The following is a 22,670-nucleotide window of genomic DNA, read 5'->3' on the forward strand; positions in this document are numbered from 1 at the left end:
AACTTCCAACTGCCTTATGACCGAAAGAAAATGATGCATAAATTTAGTACCATGGTCTCCTGGCCCTAACTTAATACTTACGCTACTTTTAAATGTTCAATATATGATGAATTATGATGTGTAATTAGCCATCCATGTGTGCTGTTAATGAAATTAACTTCATTAATATCACATTTTTCATGTTCAAAGAAATATTTTTCCACTAAATGATATGTGAGGGATGTTAATGCTAAAAACGCAAATGATTCATTTCGTAAATGTTGAACCGCTTCATGACCTGACATAAATATTTCATTTTCAGGTTTATTTTTAATTTTTCTGTTATATAAATATAATTTCTCAGGAATAGTAATATTCTACAACATTAGAAACACTTTGAATATAATGCATTTACAGTCAATTTGGATAGTAGGCGATACTTACATGCAAATATTGGGTAAAATATATTTCGTCTGCTCCAAACGTTAATTTCGAATTAGCTATATCAACAATTGAATGAATACTGTCGCTTGAAGATTGTAAAATCACAACAATGAGCGCTGTGTATGCATTGTAAAGGAACGTAAGTGAAATAAGTAACATAAATAGTATTAATTTTCCGGCATTACTTCGTGGTTCTACTTCTGTACCTTGTTGAGTTACAGTGGCAACCATTACTAATATTATGTCACTTAATTTTGAGTGTAAGTAGTTAATACCCGAATGAATAGTGACCTGAAAAAAAATTTTATTTTGCCCTTAGCAGATACCCACTCAAAATTACAAATTTTTATACAAACCATCGTTCCCTTTTCACTACCAAAATGACGGAGTTTCATACAAACATTCATCCCCTATTTGACCCCCTTAAAGAAATTCATCATAAAAAAGCGATACAGCAAATTTTTGCCTCAAATTTTGAGCTCATATAGCCCCACCTTTTTAACCCCGTTATTCGTCGATTTTCAATTAAAAACGAAACTCATTTTTCATCAATTCTTTTAAAGAATGTTTATGAAAACTTTGAAGTAGATTGAGCCAATGAATCTCGTTTTCCCATAGAAAAATTGCCCCCATTTTTCATCCTCTTGGGGGTAGAATTTCGGAAAATCCTTTCTTATCGGATGCCTACGTAATACAAAGAACACAACCTTCAAGTTTTCGGTCTCTACGATCAGCGGTTTAGGCTGTGCATTGATTCGTCACTGAGTCAGTCATTCAGGACAAAGCATTTTATATGTATAGATAATAATATCCATATAACTCCATATAACCAAACTCGGTGCCCATCTTAAAAGATGGTGATTGCTCTTAAAAGTCAGTGCAGTAAAGAGATATTTTTTAGGTCTTCCCCACGTAAGTGCCACAAGTATAAGCACAAAATTTTTCCAAAATTTGTTTTCTTTCAAGTCGGGCCTAATTACAAAATTTGTTTTAGTTGAAAAATGAGATCAATCTATTAAAAATTTGTTTTTTCGGAAAATCGAGACGTTTCCTTAAAAAATTTGTTTTCTCAGAAAATTCGGACCTGTCTTTCCAAAAATTTATTTTTTCGCAAAACCGCCGGTTAATTCACGGACCTGAATTAACCACAATCCGCGAATTAGTAATTTGATACAGGGTCTTCATTATTCATATACTAAAAACATTAATTTAGGTTTCATAAAATTACCTGATCGTATACTTTGTATTTTTTTTCAATAAATGTTGTTACAGCCAGTAAAATAATGATAACCAATGTAAGTACAGCAATTGCAATCCATGTAGAACCAGCAAAAGTTAAAGTAAATAAATTTTCAACATAAGATAATCGTGGTCGTCTAAATATTATTTTTGCTTGGATTTCTGAACTTGGAAATATATATTTTACATTCAAACGACTTGCCATTACAAGAAAACTGGAACCTTAAGATTATTAATATAAGAAAGTGAACTTATATAGGCGAACAGTTTTGTTGATTTCTAGTGTTATTTTGAAGGAAACCTATTCGCCTGGTTAATTGTTAACTAAATCAAACCATAATCATATGATTTGTTTTAAAAGTTTCTTGCCATTTGGTAACGGAACACTAAAAAGTCTTGTCCGTTGGAAATAAACCCCTCTTGATTTTTAATATGATAATATTGTAGAAAATATCACTTACCTATATCAGCCTTTTTTTCTAATACAAGTTTAAATATTCCTTTTGGTGGAGTATTAGTGTAAGCAGGTCCACCAAAAGTATCCGTAAACAGATACGAACCGGTACAGTTGAAGTATTCAAGAATAACTTGTGTTAATATAAAATCGGCTTTAGGAATTGTATTTACATTAGGCGTTCTAAAAATACGTTAAAATTAGTAATTTTGGAATACAGTGGTAATTGAGCGCCCACTAAACATGTTGAAGTGTGAGTCTCCGTATTTGGTAAGCGCTCACCGGTCACTAGTTCCCAAAACGCATTCAATATTTTAGAAGTAACCATCTGAATTTAAAGATCGATTCAGAAAACAAAAATTCCCAAAGATATACTTTCTAGGATTGGTAGCAATTTCTAGTATTTTGTATTGAGATTTTACACTATTTAAGATCGGCTCGGTTCTCGGTTGGCTATCACTTAAAATTTTAAACGAAGTAAATGATCGGAGAGTGTGCTTAGTCAACATATTTCAGTGCTCTCCGATTACATTTCATCAAAAGGCAAACATTGTGCATACTTACTTGTAGGTGTACAGTTCTGCTAGGCTTTTATTATCGCGCGTAACCATAGCTACTCGAAGAGTAGCTTGATGTAAATTTTTCCTTCTGCGTGATATAATCGGGGTACTTCTTTTATCAATAAGTGTATTATTATTGGTCCATTGCCCATAATGTTCAATTATAATTGACATATTTTCCGCTATTTTATAAGGTTGAAATAACTCAAATAGAATGTTTTGATGGTTTTCCAGATTTTGTACAAGTATAACATCACTGTCCAAGTAAATTCCAAGTGAGTTGAATACGTTAATTGATTTTTCGTTAATGCTTGTGTCATTATAAAATGAATTTGTATCAGAAAATATAATCCATCTGTATGGACTAACGAAAAGATATAAATGATTTGCCTACAAAATAATAAAAAAGTACTTACATTAAGTTAGTATACCACGTGCTACATCTTATAGCACGAAAACTTTCTGATCTGCATTTGAACGCCAACAGCAAGAGAACCTCGGGTGACTTTGGGGGTGGAAAGGCCGGCCTTTAGCATTTTGTTTATTGTGAAATATCAGACATTTCATAAATTTGACTAGAGAGGAACGTGCGCCCTGACAGGCGATTTTCAGTGGCTGGATTTAGCCGAACGTGGCTTTTTTTATGAAGCCTCCTGAAAACTAGTATGTTTTCCGATCATCCGAGGATTTTGAATCAAAATAAGGCTAACATACGGTAAATTACTGTAAGCTTGAGACAGTAAACATAAATTTTCCAAAATTGAGTGGTTTGAATATACCTATTTTACGTCTATTGGCACCAACAGTTTAAGAATGGGATCGTGGAAGCTGAAACAACAGACACTCTGAATATTACATTTTTTGTTTATTTTCTGCTACAGCTAAAGAGTCTAGAGACCACATCGCCATTTATATAGGTTCATAACTTTCATAACTCTTACATAATATACTGTGAAAAGAGCAATGTAAAAAAGGCTTAAATATAGTAAAAGGTTAAAGCAACATTAGTTGCGGCTATCTAGTCTGCTAATTTAGAAGGTATATTTAATAAAACGATTAGTTTTTTAATTTTTGACTTTTTTAGAAATTTTGTTTCAAATCAAAATTAATTACAATTTAAATTTTAATCTCTTAAACAATTGTAAAAAATTGTGGCTGACATAATATAATCTGTCTATTAAAACATTTTGCAGTTATTAAAGCTACCTTTTGCAAAAACATCTGGGTGTTAGGGCATTGTAGATCGACAATAAATAATGCTCGATGAGGTGGTGTCGGATAAAATAATTTATTTGTATCAACAATTTCCATTAAAATGCCTTGAACAGTTCTCAACCCAGAAATGCTTTTTATGAAGTCCTTTTTGAATTCTAAAATTGAATGAAATATCATTACTATAAGTATATATATAGGTTTATGTATCCTTGCGATTGACTCCAAATTTTTACTAGATATATTCTGTTATACATTGATGGAAATGGTATTTTTTGTAACTCTTAATTTAGAATGTTGTTATCGGTTAAAAATGTAGCACTTTTAATTCGAAACATTTTTCCATTAACCGTATAGCGTAGGGAAAAAACGGAGTGAAAGGTTTGACCCAAAATTGTTTTTTCGAAAAAAGCTATGATATGCGGTTTTTAATAGGGTCTTATAGGGTTTTGGTATCAATTGCTATCTAAACTATTCGGTTTACAAAAAAATGTTTCAAGCAATAAAAGTTTGTCTTTTTATAAAGAACAACTTTCTAATTTAAAGTGTTCGACAAATGTTTGTCAGTTATGAATTAGTGTGAGGTTTTAACTGAACTGGAAAGCTTAGATTTAATTCAGTCCCCGTATAAGATGTGCGCTTTTGAAATGTTTCGCGCATATGTCCAGTTAAAAAAACACTCTGTATACAAATCAATCAAGTCTATCATTTGATAAAAAAATTTTTTAAGTAAATCAGATTGACGCATTGATTCTTTAACTTTAAAAGGTACTTTTGTGGCTATTCTTCCATAAACACCTTATTCTATAAAAGAATAGAACTAAGCATAGCCCGATCAAATTCATTCGATTTGAAGCTGTAACATTCATTAAGTCGACCTATAATGAATGGTCTTCCAGTAAAGTACGAAAAAAAACTTTGTCATTTAGATTGCCACATAGTACATCATTGATTGATAAGAAGAAGAACAAGAAAACCGCGACCTTCAGAGCTGCAATCCAAGGATTGTTACTGAAAATTTATTTTGATTTTCTTACCACGATTCCAACAAACAAAGCTGTAAATGACAGTTGGCTTGTTCTCACGTATACAAAAATTTTTAATAAATTGTATTTTATTATTTGTAAAAATTGCTGTGGCAATTATAGATTGTATAAATACCCAAAATATAAACAGCCAGATAAAGAAATTCATGCTTGAACGTTGTAAAAAATAAACTTTAAAAAAATCTTATTAATGGCTGTTTATATACAGCCAGAATAAAAGATTTTAAAAGATTTCTTGGAAAATAATTTTTAACTATCTATTTTTGTTAATTATATGTACTTTATTGTATAAACAAAGGGCTTTGAATGATTGTTTGTTTCTTTTTCTCCATCAAAAATGCAATTATGTTGTCGTTCTTGTAGGTACATAATACATTTTCAATTGCAAACTAAAACAAGGTATAAATGCCGACTGTAGGATGTTGTACCATTTTTTTAAAAATATATTGTAGGTAGCATTTTCATTTTTAGGGTATTATTCAAAGTACTCTATGTCATTTTCATTTCATATTTGCTCGTCGCGCCTTTAAAGCACGCGCCTTTAGACACGTGCCTGCTTTGCCTTGCTTGGGTAATCTACCTCTTAGGTACGCAATAGCTTCTCTCTCCCCTATATTAACAATAAAGATTGGTAAACAAATTTGTTTAAAAATTAAATAACAAATAAAATGTAACAGGTAATAAAATTATGTTGTCAAAAACTTTTTAATTTATTTATAATTTGTTAAACGAATAATTTTTGTTGACAATGTATACATTGTTCTATGGATTTTATCGATTGCCTGATATGTACTTTACTTTTAAGTCAAACCACATTTCCGTAAGAAATTTTTTAATCACTTTTCTTAACTTTAAAGTTCAAATATTATGCTTTATTATAAATAAGTGCATATAGTAAAAAAATGTCTGATGATGAGTCTTGTATTTTTAACGCGAAATGATTCCTAATATGAAGAAAAGTACTATCCCAATGGATGCCCAAAATAGATATGTATTTTTTATTTATTGTATAATTTCAAATACATCCTTTTCTTCACGAAAATGTATATAAATATGGGTAGCTTAGGTACCTCATGTATTAATTTTATTTAAAGTAACTAAAAATTTCCACGCTTGACATTGAAAATGGTATTAAAATTATCAACGATTGAAAATGACGCAAACAAAATTAAATTAATTATACTATAATTATATTATGACAAATCAAATATGCAACTGTATGATATTTAACTACCTTAGACAAATCAAATATGTAACTTAATTATATTAAAATACTTACTTACAATTATTTATTTTATTTATATTAAATCAAATTTTTTAATATGTTTTTTTCAGTAATTATTTTCCACTGATAATATTATATTAATGTTAAGATCAGGGGCGGATCGCGAATTTATGGGGCCTTTAGCTAATATTACTTAGAAGTCAGCAAATAATTACTCAATCTAAATTGCCATTTTTTAATTTATATAATACTCCAGCCGAGAAGTAGGAAAGCGTGGGGTTTATAACATAAACATGTGGTTTAGATGCGATTTTTTAGTGATTTTTGAAAAATGAACTTTTTTGAAGCGCCATATCTCGATAATGAATGGTCACAATTATAGGAAACTTACATACTAATGAGCCAATCCTAGTGGCTCGGTTTGCTAAGCTAATTCCGTACTCGGTATGCCTAGGGTATGTCGTCATGTAGACGCTCATTAAGATGGGGTTTTTCTGGAATTTTAACTTCTAAGGATGTGAAAAGCGGAATGAAAGCTTGTATGCAAATCTGTCATTTTCTAATCCACTATTGAACTGATTTTACAAATTCTTCCGTCTATATAATGCTTATAGCGTGGTAGTCTTTGTTTTTAAAGTTGAAATTGCCCGAAGCAGCGGATAATAGTGATGGGATGGAGTATTGTATGCATGCAAGAGGTGTACTCAGCTTCTTAAAGTAATTGAAGAGCTGAAGTTATCAGCAAAAATGTTGTACCAAAATGGACCTTATGGCCTAAGTGTGTCAAACGATAGAAATGGAAGATCACAAAAGTCTGCGTCTAAAACTAAGTTTAATGCCAAATTCGGTTTTAGTCGTTCGGATACAATCGATCTTACATCTTACAAATTGATCTTACAAATTGTAGGTAGTTAAAACACGTATTATTATCTGCGAGGTGTTTTGAAGTTCCAAGACATTTCCATTTTTACATTCAATTTCTGCCGAATTGATTTTGAAGATCAGAGTTCTTTGGATTAGGCATATGAGACATTTTCCTCAGAGACGAACCATTTTTTAGTAGACATACTATATACTACCAGAATTCAAGTATACATGTACTTAACATTATAAAATATTTCATGGGTATATTCCTTTCGATTGTCTATTAATCTATATCAATGGACAACTTTAGCTGGTTAATTCTAAGTATAAACAACTATATTAAGTATTGGCGTATTGTTCAAAATTCTAAGCATGATACTACTTCTAAGTAACATTGTAAATTATTTTACTTAACTTATTAAACTCTCATTATTACACTTTTCTAAGCTGAGGCTGAGTTATTATTTATTGGATGAACGAATATAAATGTTTATTAGATTGCAACAAAGTCATTTTGAAGGCCATTTATTTGCCGTTTTGTTCAAGTATTATTATCAAAGATATAACGGGTGAAACTTAATTATTGCAATTGATGAGCAAGATCAAGAGCAACACTCGAAAGTCTAGAATTTGGTATTGCACATTTTGTCTCGGTTTTACACTTGCTTTCATACCTCTAGTCTTGCAAGCTTGTTGCAAAACTCTTGGATATTTACACCTTTCTAATTAATCAAGAACCCAGAAACGAGTATACTATTTTAGCAAGAATTAAAGTTACATTTAACCTATTCTTTCAAAATTTGGGGTTTTGAACGTCAAAGAACATAAAACTTAAAAACGGAGAACAAATTTGCGTTTGTGAGATCTACACCTAACTGAGTTTTTATACATCACTCACAGCAAATTCAGTTAAAAAGAAATTACATGGTAAACCATTTTAATTTATTATAGCAAATAGCTCGTTTTGTAGTTGACCAATCAAAAAGTAACTTAAATAAAAGTTGCAGAGTTTGATGGGGGAAATCATGTTCTAAGATCCTGAAAGGTAGGAGATAGAATAACACTTTAAAATAGAAAGTTGATCCTCATAAAAAACTAACATTTTTTAACTAAAACGTTTTTTCGATAATCGTTAGATTGGTAGGAGCAGACTTTTTTTCAATTTTTGCTCATCTTATTACCCCCTCCCCCTCTATCTCTAAAATGGCCGTTCTGCCATATATATGTCCTGTGAGAGAAAATGCTCTACATCGACTCAGGAGCTTATTAACCACGCGACAGAATCTAGGGTTCATGGATATTTTTTACGTGCCATATTCTAGAATATGCGTGTTTATGTTGTAAAATACAAATTTTGTCTAAAAATGAGCATTTTTAGAACTATGCTAAGTATTGAATTTATTATGTTCCTATTTATTAGTTCCTATTGGAAAAGTTGAAAATTTTATGTATCTAATCTAACTATTATAAGATATTTTAACCAAACAATATCTTTGAGAAACATAAAGTTGTTCCAAATAACTTTGTTATTTCTCAAAATATGATACTAGAAAACAGAATAGCTATTTGTTACAATCCTATCTGAAAGCAATAAATCTAAATAGTTGTTAAAATTTTTGCGTATCGTAAGTATTGCTTTGTTAAAGTTTCAATCAGTATAAAAATAATATGATATCTAATAATTTAGATAAATGAAATAAGAGTGTAAATTAAGATTTGTTAAATAAAACGAATTCAAATCAAATTAACGTATAATGAAATATACATTTAATGAAGTTATTTCAAATATAAGAGAGGTAGATTAACATATATACAGAGTGTTCCGAAAAACCTAAACGTATATGAATATTTCAGGTATAGATTAGCGTACAATTTTTGGAATTATTTTGTAACAAGTCAAAATTTGACTAGAAGACCTTTAGACCGTTAAAAGTAACTGAAAATAAACGATTTTATGAATTTATACAAAGACAAAAAAAAAAAACTAAAAGAAAAGGAAGGTTTTGGCATCTAGTTTAAGACCCTTCTAAGGCGCAATATCAAAAGTGCTAGGGTTGCGTTAATCAATTCTTTGTATACATAAAAAAAAAAACGATTTTTGGTCAATATTTCGGAAAACATTAACTTTATGAAAAATAGTTTCAAACAAAAATTGTCGGAAATTTTATTCCCTACAAAAAATGTAGAGTCGAAAATTATGATATCTTCAGCCATTTTTCCGAAAATTGGGAAAAACGGCCGAATATATATATTTATATGCTAATTAACACTAAAGATGAAACTAACTGATTTTATAAAAAAAATTTTCAAACGAAAGTTGTTGGAAATTTTTTTTCCCAAAAAAAATATAGAGTGAACAATTTCGATATCTTTAGCTGTTTTTAAAACGACAATTTTATATATATCTCTCGTTAATTATCCTCTAATTATGTGTAAAAAGTCCTAAATTTTGTTACTGGGGGCTTTTTTAGATCCCTGATTGCGAATTGAGTTATCGTGATGACAGACGGACAGACGACAGACGACAGGCAGAAAGACAGACATACAGACAACCGGAAATGGACTAATTATGTGATTTTATGAACACCTATACCAAAATTTTGTTTATAGCATCAATATTTTTAAGCGTTACAAACTTGGGATTAAACTTAGTATACCTTGGTATATTTCATATACATGGTATAATAAAGGAAACGATAAATTATAAAAAATTAAATAATTTTGGAAAAGAACACTTACAAGTATGGAACACGAAGCTGAATACATTGAGGCAAAAACGAATTTAAGATCACTGTTTAAGAATAAATTTTTAACGATGGGAATATTTTGACAACTTCAATTTTAAATTAAATTTTGCAAATTCTACGTATAAACATGTTATCTGTTATCAAAATTAACCAGTCATCGTAATTAAAATTTTTATTTGCTAATTTGAAACATTTATAAACAAATAATTAATAACATTTATTTTGCATATATTACATTAAAATTATTATTGTTGATGTAAGTAAAAACAGTTATCTTTAGTTCATTTTTGCGTCAACATATTCATCTTAGCGTCCCATGTATGCGCGCTCCGTTTCCCTTATAATCGGTTCTACTTCTAAATAGTCCACATTTCTAAACGACCATTAACATTCCTGTAGAACTTTTTTCAATTTGTGCAATGCACAGGGTAGTATTTTCGATTCGGTACATTCGATGTCAAAAGTGAATAATTGAATGAGTTTCCCATATGTAAACAACTTAAGTAGACACCTTAATATGTAATAAAATTGCCTATAAAGAAAAAGAAAGTAAATTATCACTTATATATTATTTCTTTAGCCAAGAACACCGCACTGCGATATTCCTCACTTAAGGTATTTTTTCTTAATGGGGTTTTGCTCTTGATGATAACTCACTAAACAAGTTTCTCCACACTATCTTGAACATCCTGTAATATTAGTTTATATCATAGCAGCTTTACACTAGAACTCATATTTTTTTACGCAAGCATAATAATATTATTTATTACGTACGTACATTATCAATTTAATAGATCTTCTCTCCAACGAACTGAACATTACAATGACGAATGAAACGACAGACAAACAGACAGCATTATTTAAATATTATATCGTTGTTATAACTTTCAATGATTTTTTATTTTATTTTATGTATTGAAGGCATTATTATTAAGTGTTAACTGTGTTCAACAAAAGTGCAAAAATTATTTAGCATTCATAAACTATTATTTAATAAATACTAATTAATTATTAGATATGTACTTTAAATATTCAGCTATTAATTAATTTATTTTTAATTATTAATGTATAGTGACATTTAGTGTGGATGATACGAAATAAAACAATATGTGAATTGTTAAAAAAAAATTAGTGTTTTTTGTATTTAAATTATATTATTAATTAATTTTATCAAAATGCCGTTAAAAGAACCAATAATGAAAGCAACAATTGCTGCACACTCATCATTCAGTTCCACAGAATCATCATTATCAAAGCCTGAACATTTAGCGGAAACAGAAATCATGAATACAAATAGTTTTGCAAAATTAAAATTTGGTGAAAAAGTTGTGTTTTTACGTAATTATATAACTGTTGAGCCAATGTTAGCGTGTTATATAATGCCGAGTGTGTTATCTGGATTAGCTGTACAAAATATGAATTTACAAAAAGCGTGTCGAGTTAATTTAGGATATAGCGATGAAGTAAGTTAATTCATTTATTAGGGATCTGGAGCTTGCAACGCGTTATAAACGTTTTTGACCCGTAGGTCGATGTTTCAAAAAGTTATTCGTTATTGTCTCTCTGTGATCCTCATTTAAAAAGCTTTATACTTCGTAAATAATTTCTGTAAAATATTTTGTATGAAAAATTGGATAAATAGCGAGTTCATAGAAAGACAACGTTTTTCTTTTTCTCTTAATATAAAAAAACAGTCTTTCTTATTTCGATTTTTTGGCTGATGTGAAAAATTTCGTTTGGCGAATAAAGCCGCGATACTTTGGTAAATCTCTTCTTTTTGGAAACCGCTGCAGAGCATTGCAGGTGATGAACAATGAACAAAACTCATATGTTAGAAACACTAAAAAATCAACAACTGTTAAATAAATAAAGTTATATTCTTTTGTAACCAATTAAAAATGAATTAAGTATAGAAGAAAACCAATGACTATTTTCAGTATTGTCAAAATTTACAAAATTTGGATTTTCGTCAAGGAGAAAAAATCAAAATGAAATTTTAAAATAAATATTTTACTTTGAGGTAAACTTGTTATCGATGTATTTTCTCACGGAAACTGAATTGCAACATTTTAATCGTATCTATGCGTAGAAAAATAAGCGTTCAAATTGGCGATGTTAGCGAAACATAAAATTGTTTGAAAAATGAAAATTTACAATATTATACTGAACAAAATTTTACAGTAAATAATAAAACATTTCTTCATCGGCATAAAATTATAATTTTTTCAAATTCTTTTGATATATAAAAGTGGTTTTAATGTTTAAAACTTTCTGTTATGAAAATATTGTAGTTCGCATTTAGTTAAATGATCAATACATACTTGAAACTTCGTGAGTAGCTTACTTTTGACGAGTCTATCAAACTTTCTCTCTATACGACATTTCAATGAGCATGATAACGTCACATTAAAGCTACCGATCTGAAAAAACGCAGCAGAGTATTTATCGGACACTATGACCACCTGATAACATTAATAATTATGAAACAATTCAGCAAAAGTAATTTTTTTAGATAGATTTGGAATCGCTAAGAAAAGAATTTTGGAAAATGATTGAAGTTTAGTGATGAGCACCAATACCAAATCTTGGCTAATTTATCTGTCTTTATCTTACATACTTAGGCTTTAACTTTGCTATAGGTCTTACCCATTGATCTTATATGGTCGGAGTACAATCGTAGACGTTCCGCAGATATCATATCACTTCCAAGGGCCTCTGTTAGCAAAGTTGTTGCGGTTATTACAGGACACTGGTTGGGCGGCAGGCATGCTGAACGCCTGGGTCTGGTAGTGTATCACGACTACTGCAGGATCTGTCACAGTGGTGAGGAGCAGTAGACGTCTCATCTTCTCTGTCACTGCCCAGGTCTTGCCATGAGAAGATGGAATTACTTGAGCCAGCCTCTCTTCGACGATTTCTCCGACCTAAAGTCCGTCGACGTCAAAGCTCTCCTCCTGTTCTGAAACAGCTCCAAATGGTTCATGGAGTAGTGGCCGAGAAATGGTCAACGCTGTTTTCGGTATCACAATGGAACCTATGGTCTAAGTGTGTCCCACTCCAACCTAACTTAACCTACCTATTGATCTTGGCCCTGTTGTAATGTAACTGTTTATGTTTAACATACTTAGTGTTGTGCTTTGATCTTACTCTTACACGTATGAAAGACCAAACAAGACTTGCAGGACCAAGACCAAGATCAATGAGTAAAAGACAAAAATTCTAAGCCCAATACACTAAATTCGTTAAACAAAGATAGTCAAATACAGTCTTGGTCAAATTGGAGTTTGGGGCTTTTAAACTATGACGACAATATATTTTATACCTTTTATATATATCATACCTAGATAAACTGTGGAAAACTATTTTTAGAGTAGGAAATAATATCTGTTTAATTTCACAATCAGTTTCGATATGTATGTAATTTAATTCTCCAAATGTAGTAAAGTTTTATTTCAAAAACTAAATCCCCACATCGGAAAAAAATCATTGTAATTTATACACAATGGGAGACTCATTAATTTTTAGTTTTACAGGATCTGTATTACGGCTTCCCCCTTACGAACATTAATTGCAAATTAAACGAGACAAGACATTTCTGTTTCATGTGTGATAGTATTGTTATATATGTTACATTGAACTTTTTGGTAAACGGAATCAAATAAATTTGGAAAATTATAAATATTTTTTTGAAATTTAGAAATATTTTTATTAAAATATTAATAATTATTATATGTATATTCGACTAATATATGTCGAACATATACTATTATGGCTAATCAATAAGTGTTCTAAATAAGGCCATATAAGATTAGTTCTAATGTTTTGTACATTTTTATTCTGATTATTTTGACTTTATAATCTTTCGCCATAGCTCAATCTTGGTCTCGCAGAATTAATAAATTAATTTGTTAATTTTGCAAAACGAGCTTTTAGCTATAATAGATTAAAATGGATCACATACATCTTGATGAATTGTGAGTAAAAAAAATAAGAAGTTTGAGGAGAAAGCTGAACAGAAGTAACCCCGAAAACACGAAAGCAAATTCAGATGCACATAAATACTAGCTTATATGGTTGTTTGTTTCGGAATTAGCATAAGTTTTTTTCTGGTGTTAATAAAGAGAAAGAAAAAAAAAGCTAACCGACTAAAATGTTTACTCATTTTAGCGATTTAAATCTTGGTTCGACCATGATACAGGACAGGAACAAGGAATAGACCTTAATAGACTAGCTTCTTGCCCGAAAAATGAGTCAGGTCTATAACTTGGGCACCACTCGCATCAATTTCTAAAATCTCTCCAAAAAACATTTCTGGTCTAATCCGATACTTCGAAAATTTTGTTCTTAAAGCTGATTTATGCCAATGCAAAACTGAAAATACTTGATAAATCGCTTATGGGTTAGTTATTTAAGTAAAATTTAAAACTGTTTCGAAAAGGTCCTAGAATTTCATATACATAGATTTTTGCTTAATAGCCTTGCCTTAAAATATGTAAAAATCCTGATCCTATTTATTAGTTTTGTTTTAGTCTAAATTTTTTGCCGGTAAATATTTTGTTAATTGCTACATTTCTTAATTCGTTACTAGTTTCGAATCAAATTTGATTCTTCTTCAGACAATCTTGAAAATTGATTTTTTATATAAAATAATTATGGTCCATCTCATTCAAATTAGTCCAATATACCTGCTAAAAATTTTATGTATGAATAATGATTGATATTAATTACAATTTCCAGATTTGTTCAGCGTTGGTGGAAAGGAAGACTACAAATTTTTCACAAGAGGAAATTGAAGTACAAACATTAGTAGCAGGCATGACTGTATGGAAAACAGCATTACAAAGCTCTATACCTGCATTTTTAATAATGTTTTTGGGTGCGTGGAGTGATCGACGTGGTCGTCGAAAACCGTGTATGCTTTTACCAATAATTGGTGAATTTTTAACAACAATGGGACTTATTCTTTGTACATATTATTTTATGGAATGGCCAATGGAAGTTGCCGGTGTTATAGAAGCAATATTTCCAGCATTAACTGGCGGTTGGATGACAATGTTTATGGCAATCTTCAGTTATATCGCCGATATTACTACGGTTGAAATGCGAACATTTCGTATCGGTGTTGTTAATATTTTCGTATCGCTTGGAATTCCCATTGGAACAGCATTAAGTGGTGTACTTTATAAGCAAATTGGATTTTATGGAATCTTCTCTATATCGGCAATGTTTTATTTAGCGGGATTCTTTTATGGAGTTGTATACATACAAGAGGCAAATAGTAAAATTGATGAGGATACACCAGGAGGTTGTCAAGATTTTTTTAACCCTCGGCATGTGTTAGAGACCTTTCGAATTATTACTCGAAAACGTGATGGGAATACTCGAACGTTAATTGTCTTATTAATGTTAGTATTTAGTGTCATTGTTGGTCCTTTATATGGTATGTTTTCTTACAATATTTCTTTATTGTATATCTAATTCGGGATTATTCTATGTTTATAGGTGAAACTGCAGTTATGTACTTGTATGGTCGATATCGTTTTAATTGGGATGAAGTTGATTTTAGCATGTTTGCGACTTACTGTGTTGTTATAAATCTCGTTGGTAAGTTATTATATTCTAATTTTTCCATTAGTAAATATTCGATAACGTAAGTAGTATAGCGATTTCGAAAATTTTATTGATGAATATGTTTGTGTTGCCATGTAGATATTGACCAAGAAATTGCTTCCATTCAGTTAAAGGGCCTAATACTTCTTTCGAAAACGGTTCAATTTTGCAAAAAAATCTAGTGTTTCGCAAAGTACGAGGCGAGGCGAGGTTTTGATATCACCTCGTTCTCGGCAAAAATTATTGCAGTACTTTGATATACGTTCCAAAAAACTTCAGGAATAGAAATCAGTAAATAGATCTCGTTCTTCACATGTTGCATACTCGGTAAAACCCTACTTTTTTTTATTCATTTTTAAGGAATTATTTTTAAACTAAATTTTTTAAACGAATTACGTTTTATTAATTATGCTTTATAATATTGTCTAATTAATTAATCATGTGTTATATCCGTGTATACATTATTGCTAATAGTTTAATTGAATAATTTATTATTATTAATAAAATATTTATTGTTCAATTTGCAAACAGTGGCGTGGAACTAAAGTGTTAAAGATATGAATGAGCTTTCTATCAAATATATTAAATAAAGAAAGTATTTTAGAAAAACGAACTAAAACTTCATTGATGCAGTTTTATTTGTTGATCAATCAGCTATAAATGTCGAAGTAAGCTATTTCTAATAAAACTTTTAGTTTATGTTGAGAAATTTTTTAACTCTACACTGTAAAAATTTTCTATTGCTTGTATTACAAAAATAAGTACTGGAATGGCACAAATTTGAAAAAGTAGTTTTAGGATAAACAACTTTTTATTATATCATGAAAGTCTCATTTAAATATCTGCAATTCGGAAAATTTTTCGAATTTTCAATGTATATTTTATAATTTTTAAACTTTTATAGACGGAATTATAAAAATATCGAATATAAATACTCAAGAAAATCTAAACAAGGAAGGGAAAATGCCACATCACTTATCCACTAAACCTGAGTAGTGGTCCTAAATACATTGTACAATTTTCCTGATGCTATAATAACGCCACTGTCCTCAAATCAATTTCTAAAGGTTATCTAGTAAAAAAATATAATGTACGTCATTATCGTAACTTCTGATTTTTTTGTAAAAATAAAATTTGTTAAAAATATTTACTTCAGAATACATTTTTAGAATAATTATTGCTATTTATAGATTATTAAAAGTATAAATAAACTTTTTTATATATAAAAAATTAATTTTAATAATAAATTATTGATTGATTTGGAACGTCTGTATAAAATAATCTACAATAATGTCATTTATTAAATTATACGCACTTATTCTTCGAAATAATATCCAATTTATATATAAATTTTTGGACTATAGTAACTATGTGACCTTATTTAATTGATTTCAGGGGTGAAAATAATAAATAAATATTTTATTAAACCTTGACACTTTTACTTTATCTCTGTCCAAAAATTAATCACCTAAATTTCCAAGTTTTGTTATAGATATAATTATTGAAGAACATTACGCTAACAGATTTGGGTACATTTCCATAAAACTTAAAGTTGTTATAATTTAATAAAATCTTTATAATTGTTCTTCATAATTTTAGTCTCAAGTTAGTAACGCTTAGAAATGTTGATGAATGAGATATATTCATAAAATCGCCAAATTAGTCCATTTCGTGCTCAGGACGTAAAAAGTGAATTTGAGTTCGTAAATGATCAACATACGTAAAGTAGGTCTTGGGTCTGTAGGATCCATTTTGAAAACCGTAAAAGATAGAACAAAAGTTTAAATATAAAAAATTTTCCTTGTGAAAAAATAAACAACTTTTGCCTGAAACAATTTTTCGAGAAACATGCAGTCGAGAATTCGAAAAGTTAGATGATTCACAGAAGTAGTTCCCAGTAAAGATGAGAGCATATCACACCAACCACCATAAAATATTTTTCCAATAAAAAAAAAGATATTTCATATACGAGGTTTTATTATATCATTCTTATTGGAAAACTCCTTACAAATTCATAGGCAATTGCCTTAGGATTAGATACTTTGATATTGTCAATAGCTTGTAAAGCATATCGACCTTTCGAGCGGGTCAGGCGTACGAAATTCATCTTTCGAGCGAGAATTATATATAAATCGAGCAATAAATAACCAGAATTTTATATAGCGCCTTAAGCAATGAATGGGTTGGCGATGTACTTCCATATGTACAAGCCATTAACATTGTTTATATAAATCGTGGGTCTTATAATTTCTCAATTCTGATAATTTTTTGTTCAATTTTTTGATGATATAGTCGGGTTGGTCATTTTTAAGCATTTTTATGGCAAATGTTTAAAGAAATGTATAAAAAATTAGAATTGCAACAATTTTGAAATTTTGCTTCAAGAAGACTTTAATTAACTCGACTTCATAAATAGTCTCCGATTTAACTTATCAAAAATAATCTCTTTCGTCAAAAATTTGACCTCAGCACCTCACTTCTGCATTTGAATAACTATCAGGAAAACAAATTTTAATAATCTACATATTCTTCATGAAAACACAGAAAAACAGTCACAGAAAAAAAGCCTGTGAATGGTAAAACATATTAATACGAAAGATAATTTTATAAATGTTAGATTTTTAAAGACTAAAAAACAGTGAGAAAAAACGTATTTCAACTGCGATCTAAAGAGAAGAGGAAAGATATTCTTTTATGAACTTTTTTCCAGTCATCAATCTCAACACTAATCATGTATGTGACAGAGTAAAACTAATTTTAACATCATTAAATAGGTTTAAAAATGTAAAATAAAAATATGGTTTTATTTCCGTTTATCATACGCATTGTATTATAAGAACACCTTACATACAAGATTCAACAAATCTCAAATATTTATCTTTTTACTAAACTGTATAAGTTAGAAATTAAGAAGCAATTAATAATAATTAGGAAGTAATGAACATATTTCATAAATCATTAATTTAACGTTTGTTATATGAACATGTGGTAACAATTTTATGATAAATTTTTAAAGAATGATTACTTTAATTTGTTAACCATGAAAATTTACTTATTATTTGTTTTCATTTAAATTAAACAAACCTTGCTCACATTAATATGTTTACAATTAGATTATTTTAATTTTTATAGACATTAATAACACTAAATACATAATAAGCTTTTCCTGAAAAGGTCGTTTGTGATTTATTTAACAAATTGAATTATTTTAGTTTCTACTGGTTTATATGTCTTAATTCTGGATAGATCTCCTTCTAAAGAGACAACAAAATTCTCTATTACTTACTAATTCTTAAGTATAAATACATTTCTCAATTGAAATCAGACTTTTAAAAAAAATTCAGCAAATAAAACTTATGTAATTTCGTCCAAACCATTAAGGCGTAAGTTTTGTTACTTCCTTTATTCTCGGGATACTCGAGGGTAGTTTTTTAAATCTGAATTGTAAGTTTACTATATAGGCATTATGCTTCTTTCTGAATCTTTATGCCAAATTATGGATACATAAGTTTTTAAGATCTTGCTGATATTATTTTTTTTACTATTGTTAATCTTAAAATATTTGTCGAAGATGGCGGTTAGGTAAAAAATTTACAAGATCTGACTTGAAACCAAACCTCCATGTAGCTCTTTTTATGCAATTTTTCTCGATATCTCATATCTTATTCAAGGTAAAAATTACCTTGTAAACTGAGCTTTATTGAAAACAGAAATAAAAATGTTTTCTCTTTATCGAATTGACCGCTTAAATATCATGCTAGATTAAATAATTGGCTTTTTGTATCACGGGAATTATTTCAGGCTCTGTTTACTCTTTTTTGCCACATTCGACTATATTATTATACTTATAGCTACAATTACTAAATCCCATTTTTTGTTTTTCAGGTACACTAATATCGATAACAGTGTTCAGTCGTTGGTTAAAATTAGATGATACAATTATTGGAATTATGGCGTGTTTGAGCAAAGTTGCTGCTAGTTTTATATACGCTTTTAGTAAGACTCCAACATTATTTTATATCGGTGAGTATGTCTATTATAAAAAACAATTGCCTATTCACTTACATCTATGGACGAAAATAATCCCATTTGATCTCTTCGAATTCTTAAAATGCCATTTGGTTTACGGAACGCGGCACAGACATTTCCACTATTCATGACTGAATTATAGGTCTTCTTTTATCTCGACTCTCTTTTACGAGTGGCAAGTAGAAACAGCCTTACGACTTATTGCCCATCTTCAAAATACTTGGGTTTTTTTGATAATTTCTTAATACATCCCTGACTTATTCCTTTATTACCCTACTACTAACATTAACTTTAACAAACGATTCAATCAATTCAAAATTTCACCTGATTTAGTTAATCTGTGCAACTTTTGCACATAGCTTAGGCACTGTTAAATAACGAATGCATTAAACCACGCATCATCCTACTTTATATTTTACTATCCCTTTCAACGTCAACTGTTCAACACAGTACATATAAGCATAAAAATTAATCAACCAAGCGAGTTTCTATTTATATGTATATAACTACTAGCTGTGAACTACCCGCTTCGCTGGGCAACTTCAATTTTAAATACAAAGGTTTTTGTGTTAAAACCTTCACTTCATATGCCGACATTATTTATCCTCCTTTTGTTCACAATTTCGTCGATTTTATTATTTTGGTGCGGAATCCTAATTCGAGGGCAAAAACCCTGGCTGTACCCTGATACACCTCGCTGTGGGTCATTATGGCTGCATAGAAATGGATGAATAGTATCTAGTAAATTTTATAAACCCCCCACTAAAAGAGTTCACAACTTTTAAACGGCTGAACTGACTACCATGTAACTTAAACTTGGGTATATTTGAAAATATTAGATCGTTCATTCCCACCTTCACCCCTCCTCCACACTCCTTGCGTCGGGTTTAGCCCCAAGGTTAAAAATATATAAAAACAATCTTTGAAGCTGGTTGTATTTCGCGTCAAAATTTAAACCCCTTACAGCTCTCTTTTCGTATTAAAAAACTACTCTATGTCCCTTCTCAGGCTCTAGACTATTTCCTGCCAAATTACATTTGAATGGATTCACTAGTTTAGGCGTGATTGCGTAACATATATACATACATACATAAAACCATACAGGCAGGCAGAATTACTTTCGCATTTATAAGTAAGGATTATACTTAAATCGGGGACTTACAATCTTAAATGTAATATAATATGACAAATTTTTTTGTATTATGACATAATTAAAAAGTTTAAAGAGGAAACTGAATTATTTATTACGCCTTAACTTATTAACAAATAATTTATATCAGTTGTTTGTTTTAAGTAAGGGCAGTAATAGTATTGCTCAAATATTATTGAAATAAATTAAATATTCATTATTATTTAAATGTGGGGAATGACTAACATTAATTATATCCCACACTGTGAGACATACAAAGTATATAAATCGGAAGTTTGTATGCATACTCTTTAACGAAGTCCTTTATTGAAAGATTGGTTTTTATTCATTTTTAAATAACTTTGATTAAGTTGATGGTTATGGTAAACTTCATTGTCTACTTTTAAGCCTCGTATCCTCAGTTTCGATAAATCCCTTCAGTTTCAAAATTTCCAGAATAGAAGTAACGAAGTTGATGTTTAATGTACCATTTTTATAGTCCTGTTAGCTTATAATTTAATAATTCAGCTTGGTATTGCGGTCTCCTGTGATTACAACCAGTAGTTATGCATCTCGGAATTTTCTTATGATTCAACAACGTTCACTTAATTTTAGTAGTATGACTCAATAATCTCGGTTTCGATTTATCTTCTGCTGTTTTTTCAGTTAAATTTCCTCGATATACTATCATTTAATTAGTTTGTTCAGGGACAGCACTAAATCTACCCACTCTTTCCGAACTTCTTTATGTGGACGGAGCTTAGATGAGTAAATAATGGCACCTCCGTATGATCTGTCACGATAGTTTACAAGAGTGAGTTAATGCAATTTTTAAATGACAAGCAACTTTGAGTAAACTGTTACACGTAGTTCTCACACGAGATTATTTCTTCATTATAAAGTTATTTTGCCAGTTAGGATTTGAAGGTTAAAACTCTGGCACTTTTCAATGTGATTCTGATTATTTTGATTATAAAATGTATGTTATATTTTTTTCCAGCTCCTTTAGTGGATATAATCAGCGGAACGGGTGTCATTGCCATGCGATCAATTACAACGAAAATTGTTGCTTCGAACGAACAAGGAAAAATTCATTCTTTATTTGGAGTATGTGAAGCTATTGTTCCACTTATTTACAGTCCAATGTACAGTGTTTTATATGTGAATACACTTAAAACTTTACCGGGTGCTTTCTTTTTATTGGGTGCAGCTATGACATTACCTGCAGTTGGTATATTTGCGTAAGTATTGTGATAACACAGAATATCGGCTTACTTATACTCTATTATGTTCTAACTCATTTAAAAAAGAATACAAGTTATCCCATATTTGTTAATAACGAGTTGGGTAAATAATCACAAGAACATGTGAGATAATCTATACGATCTTTTACTAGATAGAAATGGGAAGAAAATCGGGTGCGTTCGAAACGTGTTTAAATAAAAAAAGTAAAACGAGAAGAAAGTGAACCCGATGAAACATCCTCTTTTCTGCCGTTTCCCAAATCCTTGTTATGAAAATATTCGGACTTTTCCTGTTTCGTAACCATTTTGCTATACTTTAACATTTAATTTACAAATGATTTAAGTAGTGGTAGCTGGGATTTACACAGTCCTCCTTTAAACATCCCAATTGTCTAAGTTTAGTTTTTTTAGCGCTCCAAACAGTCACTTCAGCGATGATGCAGCCGCATTCACGAATTAAATTTATTGATTGACATCAATACTCAAGTAGAGCTTATCTATGAAGTCGTTTTTGTAGAAATAAAGTGTACTGTCTACACCTGCTTAAAATTTGAGTTCGGGATGAAATACTAATAATAAATGAGGTGAAATACTATTGGCTACGTTGAATAACCGCGAAATAACCATTGACATGTAGTTTATCGATGTGATCCTGTAAAAAAACTAAAACTGATGTTAAGAATATTTAATTAATTGATTTAACCTTTTCTAGGTGGATGTATATTTTACAAAAACGAGACCGAATAAACAGTGAAAATCCAGTAAAAGGTCCAGACATATTTAAGTATACAATACCAGTTAATGAAATTGTCCCCTAATTTTCAACAAAGTATTATTTTATTTTTAAATATTTAATTTTTATTTACAAAAAACAAAAACAAAATGTAA

General features: G+C 29.9%; 2 protein-coding genes across 2 annotated transcripts; one reads left to right on the plus strand and one right to left on the minus strand.

The window, feature by feature from the left end:
- Nucleotides 1-1,523: 1,523 nt before the first annotated feature.
- LOC123298819 lies at nt 1,524-2,850 on the minus strand. Its single transcript, XM_044880915.1, has 4 exons — nt 2,681-2,850; nt 2,124-2,299; nt 1,694-1,884; nt 1,524-1,559 (listed from the first exon to the last, which is right to left on the minus strand). The coding sequence occupies exons 1-4, from the start codon at nt 2,848-2,850 to the stop codon at nt 1,524-1,526; spliced, it is 573 nt and encodes a 190-aa protein (XP_044736850.1).
- An 8,013-nt stretch (nt 2,851-10,863) lies between these two features.
- Nucleotides 10,864-22,602, plus strand: LOC123297538 (proton-coupled folate transporter-like). Its single transcript, XM_044879239.1, has 6 exons — nt 10,864-11,233; nt 14,508-15,210; nt 15,273-15,374; nt 19,266-19,403; nt 21,539-21,779; nt 22,495-22,602. The coding sequence occupies exons 1-6, from the start codon at nt 10,946-10,948 to the stop codon at nt 22,598-22,600; spliced, it is 1,578 nt and encodes a 525-aa protein (XP_044735174.1). The 5' UTR covers nt 10,864-10,945; the 3' UTR covers nt 22,601-22,602.
- The last annotated feature ends 68 nt before the right edge of the window (nt 22,603-22,670 follow it).

The sequence above is a fragment of the Chrysoperla carnea genome, chromosome 4, assembly GCF_905475395.1.
Source record: "Chrysoperla carnea chromosome 4, inChrCarn1.1, whole genome shotgun sequence".
NCBI classification, from domain to species: Eukaryota; Metazoa; Arthropoda; class Insecta; order Neuroptera; family Chrysopidae; genus Chrysoperla; species Chrysoperla carnea.

What these genes read in the sequence shown, in the direction of transcription:
- LOC123297538 (XM_044879239.1), top strand. Translation starts at nt 10,946, where the DNA reads ATGCCGTTAAAAGAACCAATAATGAAAGCAACAATTGCTGCACACTCA. An exon ending in CATTGTTGGTCCTTTATATG is followed by an intron (nt 15,211 to 15,272) that starts GTATGTTTTCTT and finishes CTATGTTTATAG; the next exon opens with GTGAAACTGCAGTTATGTAC. An exon ending in CCTGCAGTTGGTATATTTGC is followed by an intron (nt 21,780 to 22,494) that starts GTAAGTATTGTG and finishes AACCTTTTCTAG; the next exon opens with GTGGATGTATATTTTACAAA.
- LOC123298819 (XM_044880915.1), bottom strand. Translation starts at nt 2,850, where the DNA reads ATGTCAATTATAATTGAACATTATGGGCAATGGACCAATAATAATACA. An exon ending in AGAAAAAAAGGCTGATATAG is followed by an intron (nt 1,885 to 2,123) that starts GTAAGTGATATT and finishes AATAATCTTAAG; the next exon opens with GTTCCAGTTTTCTTGTAATG. An exon ending in TTATCATTATTTTACTGGCT is followed by an intron (nt 1,560 to 1,693) that starts GTAACAACATTT and finishes TGGTTAATTCAG; the next exon opens with GTCCGTGAATTAACCGGCGG.